The 14113-nt window shown below is 46.6% G+C and overlaps 1 protein-coding gene across 2 annotated transcripts in view; it reads right to left on the bottom strand.

Annotated features, from left to right (window-relative positions):
• SMYD1 (SET and MYND domain containing 1) overlaps positions 1–14113 on the bottom strand; it is a gene marked incomplete at both ends in the record, with an annotated part of 37315 nt that overhangs the window by 7976 nt on the left and 15226 nt on the right. The window contains 4 exons of one of the 2 annotated variants that reach the window (XM_082642182.1): positions 4080–4269; positions 7191–7229; positions 9802–9932; positions 12750–12963. In XM_082642182.1, the coding sequence (XP_082498308.1) occupies positions 4080–4269; positions 7191–7229; positions 9802–9932; positions 12750–12963 (574 nt within the window). The remainder of the gene's footprint in view (positions 1–4079; positions 4270–7190; positions 7230–9801; positions 9933–12749; positions 12964–14113) is intronic. The other variant, XM_082642183.1, reaches the window with a different exon arrangement.

Genomic DNA, 14113 nt, shown 5'->3' with positions numbered 1-14113 from the left:
GAACCCCACAGAGAGAGGCTCCCCTCTCCAGGAGCACCACGATTAATAGAAAACAGGGAGGAAGAGAAAGGAGCCAGAGGAGGAACCAAAAGAGGAGGAGGGGAGGGAAAGAGGGGCATTAGCTCCCCAACCTTGAGAAACTGGAACATTCCTATTGTGAAAACCATAGCTGAAGGCTGGAGAGAGAGAGAGAGAGAGAGAGAACCAAACAGCCTAAACAAGGAGGGTCCAAAGCTACAATCGAGGGAAATTGGTGTTATGTTCTCATTTTTAAAATATTTGGGTTTTATTTTTATCCAGGTCTATACGTGTATGTTTTTATTATATTTATTTAGTTATTTAAAATATATACATAGGAGTCAGAAACAATTTTGATGCCAATTTAAGGTCTGAAGATAAGTCACAAAGGCTGGTGTATAGAAAGGAGCTTATCAGGCTGGGATAAAGCATTATTTAAATAAAGAAAGAAAAGCAACTGTGGTGACATCATATATAGAAAAGCTTGAAGGAACTGTTAATAAGTTAGTCCAATGCTCCACTTTACAGATGAGGAAACTGAGACCCACAAGGAAGAGACTTGCCCAAGCTCAGACATTCAGGGTCACAGCCAGAACTAGAACACAGGCCTCCTAATTCTCCAGTATTCTTTCCACTACAATATAATGGCTTTTTATTATGCCTTCAGATGCACTTGCTTTTAAAAAGTTATACTCAAATTTTTTTTCTGCTTACTTGTTTTGGTTGAGTCATTTTTATTTTGAGTTATTTCTTTATTTTAACAGAGAAACCCAATGTGATATAAAAATAATAGACAGCTTTTGCTTTGAATCCAGGTCGGTTCAAGCAGAAATCATCGATGTTTTTATATCAAGAGAGATGTCAGCTCTGCTAATTCAGACTGAAAGACGTGGGCAGACAGTCACCAGCTAGTAAGCATACCTAAAGTGAAGAGACAGGAACTAACAGCCACACATCACCTATTTGACTATTGGAATTGCCAGGTAAATATTGAAAATTTTAGAGAAAGGACTACACAGTTGTTTCACTTAATTTCTGAAGGGAGAAAAGAGGGTCTGGCCTCTTTAAAAAAATAGGTAGTGGTGGAAGCAAGTTATGAAAAAAATACTCAGGGCCAGGCACCAGGAGGGAAGGCTGGCTGGCTTGCTGATAAGACACATGTTATCCTGCAGGTTCTGGAAGGTCAGGGTGAGGGAGGACACAGTAGCTTATTCTTTTCTGTAGCTCCTGTGGTACTGTGTTCAGTGCCCCACACATACGTGTCAATAGACATTTCCTGGAAAACAGAACCTTTGATTCTGTGAAAATGGGGTCGTTCCTATAAGGAACACATTCCTGACGGTTTTGTATCCTGCCTGGGAGGGATGACTCTCAACTTCCCCACACTAGGCATTGTTGATCCATTGGTTACAGATTCCTCCTCCTACTTCTGTCTGTTTAGAGACTGACTCTGCTTGCATACCCATGTGGGGTGAGTGAATCTGTGTGAGTGCATGTGTCCCTTTTAATTTAAATAATTTAATAAATTTAATTTTCATTTTCATAAACGGTAGCATACACAGTGTTATGGGTTGAATTTCATCCCCCCAAAATTAAATTCCTATGTTGCAGTCTTAACCCCCAGTACCTCAGAATCTGACCTTATTTAGAAATAGGGTCATTGCAGATGTAATTTGTTAAGATGAGGTCATACTCAAGTAGGGTGGGCCCTTAATCCAACAGCACCGGTGTTCTTAAAAAAACAATGCCAGGTGAAGAGAAAGAGACACATGAGGAGAAGACCATGTGAAAAGGCCCAGGGCCAGCTACAAGCCAAAGAAAGAGACATAGGACAGATCCTTGTTTCACAGCCCTCAAAAGGAACCAGCCCTGCCAAGACCTTGATTTCAGATTTTAGCCTCCAGAACTGAGAAACCATACATTTCTATTGTAAGCCCCCCAGTTTGGGGTACTGTGTTATGGCAGCCATAGGAAATGAATTCATATGTCAACGTTCAGCCCCTTAACTCTTTTCCCTTAAGAAACAGAGCTCAACTATTTACAATTACCAAGACATGGAAACAACCTAAATGTCCATCGTCAGATGAATGGATAAAGAACATGTGGTACATACATACAATGGAATATTACTCAGGCATAAAAAAGAATGAAATAATGCGATTTGCAGCAACATGGATGGACCTAGAGATTATCATACTAAGTGAAGTAAGTCAGAAAGAGAAAGACAAATACCATATGATACCACTTATATGTGGAATCTAAAATGTGACACAAAGGAACTTATCTATGAAACAGAAACAGACTCACAGACATAGAGTAGAGACTTGTGGTTGCCAAGGGGAAGGGGGAGGGGGGAGGGAAGTATTGGGAGTTTGAGACTAGCAGATGCAAATTATTACATGTAGAATGATAAACAACAAGGTCCTACTGTATAGCACAGGGAACTATATTCAATATCCTGTAATAAATCATCATGGAAAAGAATATGAAGAAGAATGTATATATGTATGTATAACTAAGTCACTTTGCTGTACACCAGAAACTAACACAACACTGTAAATCAACTATACTTCAATTTTTTTAAATAATAAATGAAAAAAAAAAGAAATAGAGCTCATTCCATGTCTGTACACAAAGATCTACCTCATTAGTTTATTTTCTTAACTTAAATATTTCCTATTGGTGGTTATTTAGCTTTTTTCCAATATTTTGTTGTTCCCAACAATGCCATAATGTACTATCTCTTTACACATATATTCCTGTGCACATATGCAAGTACATATGCAGTGTAAATTCTTAGAACTGCTTGGCCAAAGGGTAAAAAATATTATATACTAAGAATAAAAATAAGTTAGTGGCAAAAGAAGCCTTGAATAGCCAGAAAATGAAAGAGAGGTGAATCAAGTGGGGAAATAGAGTTATTTGGACGGTAGCATTGACACCACTGTGTAATGAAGTCATTGAGAGGGGTCCCACCCTCTGAACCTAGAAGTCAGTTTTGCTTGTAGCCTTTGCTCTAACCAGAGACAAGTTTCTGCCCACACTTAGGATGCAGAAGTTAAGTTAATTCAGAAGTATATTTGTATCTTAAATGCTCTGGTGAACTGTGAATTATATAGAAGTGCTGGGTTAGCCTCCCCGAGGAGAATGGCTCCCGGTTAAAAACCTATGTGTGAGTTTTCAGACCTGACCATAGGCAATTCCAAAGGCTCTCCCTGGCAGGCCTCATGGGTGGGGGGAAAGCTGCCCTCGCCACAAGGGATTTGGTGCAGGGCCAGAGCACCGCAGTCTGTGAAGGGAGACGCAGCCAGGGACTCAGGTCCCCCAGCAGGTCATGCTCTTCGCATATTTGCGTTCCTGACCCAGATGCCTTCATTCCTAAGTCTCTCTCTCTCTCTCTCTCTCTCTCTCTCTCTCTCTCTCTCTCTCTTTTAATTGAAGTATAGCTGATTATCTGAGGTCTTGAGGTCTTCTTCAGGAGCCTCTACGAAGGCCTGCTTATTGTGAAGGGGGCGCTGGGGGACATCCCCCTTGGTAAGACTTCCAGTGCTCAGTGGCGTCACCGTCAATTAGGCAACAGTTACTCAGGAATTAAGCATATTAAGCAATCTAAACATTGCCCAGTCTCCCCATTGCCCATTTCCATGGGACTAGGAATATCTTTGCGACAACCCGAAAACAGATCTCTCTGCCTATCTGGTCTCTCTATATGGAATTCTCAGCATCACTTAAGCTGCAAAGGGGCAAGAAGAGGAACTTAAATGTACTGAGTGTCTACTCTCTCTGCCCCTCCTCTTACGTATATCATCTTGCTTCGTCCTCATAACAACCCCTTGTCATCGGTGCCATCAATTCCTATTTTACAAATGGGAAAACAGAGTAACTTCCCCAAACTCAAACACCTGGCAAGCAGTGGTACCAGGACGCTAGCTGGGACCCATCTGCAGTGTTCTGTTCACTGCCCATAAGGGCAGCGGCACCTTGGTTCGCTGTGGAATCTGCCCTTGCCCGGCTCCTGGGGAAGAGGCCCAGAAGCACCCCAGTGGTGGGGCTGCCTGTACCTTCGGGTCGTCTTTCACGCCCAGGAAGAGGTCGTCTTTCAGCCCTTTCTGGCAGTGCTCACACGTGCAGTCAAAGTAGTACTGCTTCTTCAGCTGCTTCTTGCGTTCTTCGCTGGTGTTAAGGAAGTCGATATAGGACACGGTCAGCTCCTCCCCTTCCGAGATCTTGCCCAGGGCCCGGAGCTCAATTCTGGAGCAGATAAAGGAGGAGAGGCCATCAGATCCGGGGTGGGACACAGGCTCTTCAAGGTTTCGGGAAGTTGAGTCTCAAAGACAACGACCTCCACTAACACTGAGAAAACTCCATCCCCCCCGTCCCCAAAGGGGGAGATGTGATGTAAAGGACAGTTTTCTGCATAGTTCTGCTCTACTCATTATAACAATCAAATCTGCTCCATTCAGCTAACTGCTCTGGAATCAGCTCAAAGAGACTCCCAGTAGAGGTCTGGGCTCCATCATAAAAGCACACAAAGCTTCCACGCCTGCAATTCTCCCAGTGCATTTAGCTACTGATTGTCTGTAACAAAGGAATGGAGAAATAATAAGGCAAAAACTCCAAACAAGAGAAGACTTGATAGTCATTTCTGGTTAGTTTGGAGACTGCTTCTCTCAGAAACACGCACATTCAGTTACCCAGAAGCTTGGCCCATTCTGTGTCTAATTATAAGCCCCCTCTTACCTTAACCTTTGGTCCAATGGTTCAGACCTAATTTATGTGAGGAGACTTATGCCTGGAGATCTCTGAGGCAAATAAAGGCTAGCTCTTTATTAGCCCACTGCGTTGTTCACTTTTGTGTTTACTGGGGGACATGGCTTTGGGGTTGAAGGTGGCTAGCAAGAGCAGATGACATTGCAACCCCCTTCCAGCCTAGACCTGACCCTCCAATTACCTACAGCACTACACACCTCGCCATGTAATAGATACAGAATGTACTGAAGACAAAATCCCACTGCACAACGGACACCCAGCTAAGCCAAACTAGCTGAGACCAGCCTGTGGGCCTCTCAGCCATGAATCTTCCACCCAGGAGGCCAGAAGCTACAGAAAGAGTGGTGAGCCCGGCAAGCTGGATCCTAAGCTATGCTCCTGTATCCCCCCAACATCAGGGGGCCTCCCTGCCCAGAGGGAACCCATCACCCAGAGAGTGAGGGGCAGGATGCAGAGGGCTGGGAAAGCATCGACAGAGAAGTCCATGGTCATTTCCTTTACCTCCCAGAGAGGCTGATTCAGATGCCACGTGAAAGGCAGGAGAAGATTCCAGCACCAGAGAAAGGTCTCAGTCAGAGGGAGCCCCTTCCACGTGCTCGGAGGTGACAGCCAAGCAAGGAACAGCAGTGACTTGCATGTCCAGGCCCCTGAGGTGACCACTTAAGGTTAAAGAACCTTCTCTCAAAGTGGGGTACACTTTATACCCCTTTAAACAACTCTACAGAGCCTGGCAAAATCTGAGTGCGTGTTCATCATTTGTTCCTTCTTTCCTTTCTTCTCCACCCCAATTTCTGGCTGTTACTGCAGGGATAAAAGGCAAGAAGGAGAGGAGGGCAAGGTGATTCTGCTCACAGCTCTGCTTAGAATCCTAATATGTCCCAGCTACAGGGGACCGACCTCCTCATTTCACAAATGAGGATGCTGACACCAGAGAGGTGAACTGCCCCCAAGGTCCACAGCACTTCGGCGCCAGGGTCAAGATTAGAACTCAAGAGCTTAACCACATCGTACTGGCCTTGCCTGATAGTCTTCAGTCTGCCTTCCAGGTCTTCAATGCACAGGAAATGGGACGCACCAATACCCTTGAGATTAGGACTCTACTGATGTCCTAGATAGTTGCATAGGGGCAAGTCCTGGGCCACTGTTGAATGTGACCTCTGGTATTGGTCCTGGTGGGATAAGTAAGCAATTCTGCTCCCACTAGCCCTTTCACAGAGGCAGCTCACTATATTGACATGTCCTCATTCAACAGTAAATCAGTGGCCAGTTGAGTTGGCCAGTAGCTTTGCTTCGCACCAAGGTTAATCCAATTCTTACAAGGTCTCAGAGTATCTCAAATTATTTCAATGATATTAGAGAGTTTTCAAAACCAAATTAATGTAAAGTCACTTAGGTATACGGAATGCACATTTATATGCCCCATTTTACCTAACTTGGAACTGGGAATCAGGGGAGGAATAGTGACCACCATTCTGTTTTAGATCCCAGACCTCTTCCATCTCTAACGCTCTGCAGTTCTACAGTCCAGCCAATTGATCCACAAGTAGGCAACTTAAGTATTTCTTGTCGAGGTCAGGAGCAGAGTCCAGGGCCACAGACACTTAGAATTAGGAAGGTCCCTAGACACGCTCTCATCTTGACCTTTGCTCTACAAATGCAGAACCAAACACCCAGGAGATGCTGTGAATCATCCAAAGTCCCTTGCAATGTACATCAACACAGACTCAGATGCACCGACCACTCCTACCCCTGCCCTCCCAAAGCCTGAACTTCCACATAGCATTTTGTTGTTAATCCAAAGATCATTTCAAGTACTTTCAAGCCCACCTTGAGAAAAAGGCCCACTAGGGCTGTGGAGTTGTCATTAAGAAAAGTCCAAAGTAAAATCTAACCTAAACCACTAATTCATAGTTGGCCAGAAGCAACAAGGAGAATACTATGAATACATATTTATCAAAAACATCACAGCTATGGGTACCATTTTCAGAACCAGTCTGAGTGAGAAGTTGGAAGTTATAAACGAACACAGAGTCCTTTAGTAGGTCAGTAATATCAACAGTCCTCATTTCATGATAAGCAGGGTTTAAAGGGACAGTGTGGGTTTTTGCTAAGATGATGTGGACGGGAAAGGACCTTCACGCTTTGAGGGTGGAGGAGAGAGAGAACTGAGGAGTGAAAGAGAGGGAAGCATAGGCACAGCAGGTAGTGGGTGAGTGAGGAACAAAATGATTAATATAAATGCATTGAACACGCAGCATCCAGCAAAGACAAGCTTCTGGGGAGCAGAAGGACATTACGGGCAGACAGCGGCCAAGGAGTCTCGGGAAGGGGCGGCCCCAGCAAACCAGGCAAGTGAGGGAGATGGGTCAGAGCAGCGGGGATGTTTCCAAAGACTGACCCACCTCATCTGGGTGTGAAACATGGATTTCACTGCCTCATGACTGAAAAACAAAACAGACACCCAAATGGAAATCATTACCATTGGCTTATCCCGTATGGCTAGCAAGGGTGCACAGCACTCCAGGTTATGCCATCAAAGCTCTGGTCATCACAACCATCTCTATCCCAGCCCCTCCTAGCTGGGCTCCCTTGACAAGATGCAGCCTGCTATAGTGGAAAGTGCACTGGATTTGGAAGGAGAAGTTCTGGGTTCAAAGGGATTCAGTCCTGGACAAGTTGCTTCACTTCCCTGGGCCTCAGTATTCTCATCTGTAACCTGGTAATGAGACCGTCATGAGACAATGCATAGTTCATGCCCCAGTCTGGGAAGATCCCACATGCCGCGGAGCGGCTGGGCCCGTGAGCCATGGCTGCTGAGCCTGCGCGTCCGGAGCCTGTGCTCCGCAACGGGAGAGGCCACAGCAGGGAGAGGTCCGCGTACCGCAAAAAAAAAAAAAAAAAGAAAAAAAAAGGTAACTACATGAGACAATGCATTTAAAAGTAGAGTGCTACAGTATTTTTCAATGGCAGGGCACAAAAAGTATGTGAACCATTCATGAAAGATGCTCCAGGTTGCCCAGTCCTGTTTGAGCGCCAAATCATGGGCAAATTGGGCTTGGAGTACCCCTTCAGAGCCTTGGGGTTTTCTGAGTGGTACACCAATAAGGGCTTCACCTTAGAGTCCCCAGCTGTGTGGCCACCAAGAAGCAGCATCAAGCGATCTCTGGATGATTCAAACCCTGGCTCAGCTTTCTCTTCTACTGAAATAAACCTTCCTTCAGGCATTCTTTTCCAAAAAAATAAAATAAAAGTAGAGTGCTAAGAAAACACATGGGAGGCTATTATTATCCCACTAACAAGCATCTTGGACAAATAAGGGTGGCCTCTTTGAATGTCTATTTTGGGAACAGTTTGAACTGTGTCTGGAGACCCATCACACAGGTAGTATGCAGAAATTACTGGGGTTAGAACTGGGCTCCTAACACCACGTCCAGTGTTCTTTCCACGATGGCAGGCAGCTAGACAGTGACTGCAGTCACCACTTGCGCAACATCCAAGAAGCTCGGGTACAATGTGGCTGCTCGAAATTAGTGGATGCATGGAAGCCAGAGCGGGCACTGGTGATGATCTGAAGAAAGGGCTCCCAGGTTCTCGTGGCTGCTACATGTGGTGACAAGAAGAGCTCTGGGTCACCACCACTTAGGGGAGTGGTGTCCAGAAAGAACAGCCCCACATGTGAATTTGATCTCCTCTGCCAACCAGGGTAATTCCAGACACCAGCTCCTCTGGGAGGAGGACTCCATGAGGCCCAGGCTAGTGACCCCAAGAGGCTTACAAAGGGAAATACAAATGCTGGGGAAAGATAATCATCTGGGTCCAAAATGAACTGTCCTGTCTTGAGTGACTTTCTCAAGTGCTTAAAAGCCTACTGTCATGCAGGCCCTTGCTTCCAGAAATAGGAAGGAAAAGGGAAATCGGAGCCCTCGCTCTGTTGGAGCTTAAGCTTGATTCTTGGCTGAGAACCAGAAACCATTATCTTTGGGGGGAAGCCTGCTCATTGTTGATGGCGGCTTAGAGTCAACTTGCACCTGTCATAAGAGCTCGTCTCTAAGAGCAAAAGAAATATTGGTTAGGCTTCTTTCCCCCAAAGCCCCCCAGCCTGAGCCATGGACAACGAGGGGCTCATCCTGTTTGCTGACTCTTCTCCATTTGCTCCCCACCCCAAATTCCATTCTCTGCCCTCCTGTCCCCTGATCTGTGCCTTCCAGGGGGGCAGGGCTGACCTCTGAGGGCTTCATCACCCAGGTTCCTTGGCCCTCTAGCTTCCGGTTGGGGTTTGGCCAATGGGAGGAGATCAGAAGATGGGAGGAGAAAGAGGTTGGGGTATTTAGTCTCTTGGCTCTCCCTCTGCCTCACCACGGTTCTAGCAGTGGCTGGTTTCTCTACAGGTACAGCCAAGCTGTTGGAGCGGGGGTGGGGGGTGGAGAAAGGGCCCCCTCCCATGGCTACAGCTCTCACCAGCTGCAAGAACAATACTCCCTCCATTGCCCCTCCAGGTCAAAAGGTGGTAATGGTTTCATTCTGTCACTAGACCCTGAACATTTCACCATTCTTTGTCAATTTCTTCGACTCTACCCACACTTCTGTCAATTGTCCTTTTACTAAATTCTCTTAGGGTAACCCCTGCGTGTGCCTTCTGATTTCTGCTGGGAACTTGACTACTCCTGCCAAGCGCCTTCTCAGTTGATGATGTTCTGCAATGACCTCTAGATAGAAAATCTCAGGCTTCAAGTTCTAAACCATGTAGTAGTTAGAGGTTTATCTAACATATCTAGGCAACCTCAAGAAACCTACAGAGACTCCAAATTTACTTATGTGGAATTCTTTGCCATCTTCCTCATTATGTTTCTCCTATTCACAATTATTCTAGAATAAAATTTCTATTTTCTGTCCATTTGAAATCCATGCTAGCTCAGGTTCAACAGGTTACTTTTGGTTTAAATCAAGCGTACAGACAATACCGTAAGGTCTCCCCATCCCCATGATACCAACCCAAGTTGAAGACATACTCACTTGCCGTTGTTAAATATGACCGTGCAGTTGGGCCAGCAGTCATGGTTCACCAGGCCCAGGTTGGGGAAGATGCCCACACCCACTGCCTGCAGGCCTCTCTGGTCACTGAGCGTGAAACCATTGCAGTTAATCTACCCAGGGGAAAAGATGAGAGTCAGCTAACATAGACTTGGCACAGAACACCCTCCAGCTGTTGAAAGTGTTTTAAAAAATAGAAAACCTGGTCTCATCCTGGAAATGCTTAGAGAGTCTGGAAACAAAACAGTCAGTCTCCTGTTCTCTGTGTGACTCCAAATGGCCCTCAAGATTAGTACCGTGGGAGAGTCTCATATTTGCTAAAATGCACCACCACCTTGAAAGTTTTGGGTAGCTGTATTCTACAAAGGCCCAAAATGGGAATTCCCTGGTGGTCCAGTGGTTAGGACTTGGTGCTCTCACTGCCGGGGCCCCAGGTTCAATCCCTTGTCGGGGAATTAAGGCCCCACAAGCCGTGTGGCACAGCCAAAAAGTAAAATAAAATTAAAAAATAAAAATAAAAAGGCCCAAGATGGAAATGTTGGTCCTGAGAAGTTTCTCCTTTTTCCTGTATCTGGGTCTCACGAGTCTTCCCCAGTGTCTATCTTGGTTTCCCTCTCTGTGCTCTTCTCTGCTTTGTGTGTGTGTGTGTCTCCCTTGCTACCTTTGACTACTTTCAACTCCTATAACTATTCATAAAATAAAATTAACATCTGTTTTTGATTACTTTGTGTCTGGTGGATACCTTGTACTCCCTGTCTACAATTTTAAAATCTGATGAGTGCAACATTTATCTCTGAATGCCAGGCAAATCAAATTGGTTACTGCTTATACGGCACCTGATTTCTATTTCCTTTAAAAAAGTTATTTTTTATAGAAATAGATTCCAAATGTCTGCTCTCAGGGTATAAAAAATGTATAAGAATAAATATTACCTAGGATACATTAATATCTGCACACAAATTTCTGCCAAATGTAAAAATCATATATATAAATACATGCTATCCATAATATTTATAACACAATATACATTATAGATATATACTGATCTGTATAGCACATAGCTATTTGTTATTGATACTGGAGGATAGTCACTTTCTCCATCAATCTTATTGGTCATTCAGCAAGTACATGAAGTTAAGCCCGTCAGTACCACTAATAAGCTGTGTTACCTTGGGCAAATTTCTTTCTTCTCTTATTTTCCCATCTGTAGGTTGAATAAGTTAGACTAGATGATCTTTATGGGTCCTTTCAGCTCTACACCTTGGTGATTACACCATCCTTGGCTGTAGTCCCCAGACCACCTTAGAGATACTCAAGATAGTCTATGACACCCATTCACACCAAGGCTGTGGAGCATAGAAACTCCATATGTGAGAGTAGAAACTCTGGCATCAGACAGACTGCTTCTAGACCTTCCTTGGACACCAGCTCACTGTGTAACCTTTGGCAGTCCTGTAACCTCTCTGGCCCTAGGCTTTCTTTTCTATAAAATAGGAATGTTAAAACCACGGACTTCATCTTGTTTTGTAAAGACTGCATAAAATAATATCTGGAAGGCTAGGATGGTTAATTTTCTGTCAACTTGGCTGGGCTGTGGTGACCAGATATTTGGTTAAACATTATTCTGTATGTTTCTGTGAAGTGTTTTTTTGGATGAGATAAACATTTGAATTGGTAGACTTTGAGTAAAGCAGATTACCCTGCACAATGGAGATGGGCCTCATACAATCAGTTGAAGGCCTTCATAGAACAGAGACTGACTGCCCCTGAGCAAGAAGGAATCCTGCCTGTGGACTGCCTTTGAACTTGAAGCGCAATTCTTCTTTGGGTCTTCAGCCTGATGGCCTACCAGCAGCCCCCACAATCACAAGAGCCAGTTCATTAAAATAAATCTCCTTCCCTCTCTCTCTCTCCATATATAATATATATATGCTATCCATAATATAATGCACAGAGTATAATATACTATATATATATATGCACATACATGCACACACACGAAGTACATCCTTGTGGTTCTATTTCTCTGGAGAACTCTCGCTGTTACAGAAGCACTGGCACATGGTGAGAGATGCTGAGTGTGATCATGCTACAGTTATCCCAATAACCCCCTCCTCAGCCCACTCACCAGCACCCCACAAGGGGCCGGGCCTGCCAGGTGGGAGACGTGCCCCCATAGCCCACGGCCTGAGACTGCTGAGCCCCTGGGCTCCCACCCTGTCCTCCCGGACCCTCATGGTTTCAAGAGGCCTGGATAGGTTGCTCAAGGCAGTGCCCTCCAGAAAGCCCCTACTCTCCTCTCCCTGGTTCCCCACGATCAGCACATCAGATGTGGGAAAAGGAAGAGTCTTACTTCCAAAGGGACTGGTGGGCAAGAAGGGATAGTGACTGGGTCTTCGTTTTCAATGTGGAGAAGAGAAAATATAGGAAGTGCAGATGAACGAGAAGGTAAATCACCATCAAAATCTACCGCTCAGGGCTTCCCTGGTGGCGCAGTGGTTGAGAGTCCGCCTGCCGAGGCAGGGGACACAGGTTCGTGCCCCGGTCCGGGAAGATCCCACATGCCGCGGAGCGGCTGGGTCCGTGAGCCGTGGCCGCTGAGCCTGCGCGTCCGGAGCCTGTGCTCCGCAACGGGAGAGGCCACAACAGTGAGAGGCCCGTGTACCGCAAAAAAAAAAAAATCTACCGCTCAGAGCTAATGAGTAGTTTACGCCTGGGGTGCTGAGTTCAGCCACGGCAGGCAGGACCTCAGAGTAAAGGAAGACCAGAGAGAGAACTGGGTGAAAGTTCGTCATGTGAGGCCTCTGTCCCCGCTCCGGCGCTTCTCTTGGCCTCCCCTTCCACTCCGACCGGGCAGCATCTGGAAGGTCCTTCGTCGGACAATCCCAGGCGCCAGCCCAGCCCCAAGGCCACTGTGGGAGAAACCTTACCACGCCGAAGATCCGCGAGATGTACTGCATGCTGAACTGCTGGCTCTGCGGCGGCCAGTACTGCAGGAAAGTGTCCACGTCCCCCCGCAGCTCTTTCTGCTCCTCCTCCCCGAAGTGTTCCACGTGGTTCTGCAGGTCGTCCACGGGGACCAAGCAGCCCTCGGTGAGCCCGCCGCCCTCTCTCTCCACCCGCCACATGACGCGCGCCGCCAGCCTGCGCAGAGGGGCGGGGTTAGAGAGGCCTCGCTGCGCTCATTCATTCAACAAACGCTTGCTGAGTGTCTAGCGCACGCCCGGCCCAGTGTCGGGCCCAAGACACCGTTTTGAACTAGACGGATGGAATTTCTTGTAGCATGAAGCTTCTTAGAGTAGGGGAGACCTAAGATGAAAAGATAATCTAAACTACTGTTAAGTGCTATGACCCAAATCAAACAGGGTGACCTGATAGGGAGCGGCTGGGGAAGGGGAAACCAAGGTGATCGGGGGAGGCTTGACAAGGCACCCCCTGGCTGCCAGCGGAGTGAACAAGCGCCCGCCCTGTGCAGATGGGGAAAGAGCAGCGACTACAAAGGAACAGGGAAAGAGATTAGACACAGGAAGGTGCTGGAGCTAGGGAGCCAGGAGAGGAAATCACATAAAGGTGGAGAGGTGGGCAGAAGCCGGGTCACGTGGGTCTGGGTAATCATGGGAGGGGTCTGGGGACACAGTGAGGTGCGGCAGCCTGGGTCTCTCCTGACTGTGCGGCTAAGATGAGTACTGGAGAAGGAGTCTGACGACTCCACTTCTTGCTGTGTGACCCTGGGCAAGTCACTTGACCTCCCTGAAGCTCTCCAGTGGCAAGTAAAGTGAGGGTAATATGTATCCCCTGCCGTGCTAACCTGCAGAGTGTTGGTTCACACACTGGCCCCCATCCACAGAGGGCAGGAAGAGAGGCAGACTGCTCCAGATTGGTGGGTGGCTGTTTGAATCAGCAGGGGACTTACTTAGGAGGCTTGTCTTGGGTGGCCACAGATAAAAAGATCTTGGCCCCTGCCAGCCAAATCTTAGAGTTTATAAAGAGGCCTTCACTGGGTTCAGTCCTACCTTCCAGATGATTTCAACACCTCACTACTATCTCAATGCCACGTTCTTGGGCAGCTTCTGGGAGGCGGGGAAGGCAAGCGAGCACATTCCAAGAACAGGGGAAGGGATGAAGAGCCTCTGATTACCTGGGTCCAGCTTGCAGGTCAACCGGAAGTCATGTCCTCTCCATGACCTCCTCCAACACAGAGGTGTTTAGGAGACAAAGTGAGGTAGTGGATGTCCACATCATGTGTGAACTTATTCACATTCTTAATGATTAGATAGAGAGAAGGCAGAGAAGA

This window comes from Mesoplodon mirus (assembly GCF_964341445.2).
Source record: "Mesoplodon mirus genome assembly, chromosome: 14".
Taxonomy (NCBI): domain Eukaryota; kingdom Metazoa; phylum Chordata; class Mammalia; order Artiodactyla; family Ziphiidae; genus Mesoplodon; species Mesoplodon mirus.
Note: the sequence above shows the minus strand (reverse complement) of the source record. Positions and strands in the feature narration are given on the sequence as shown.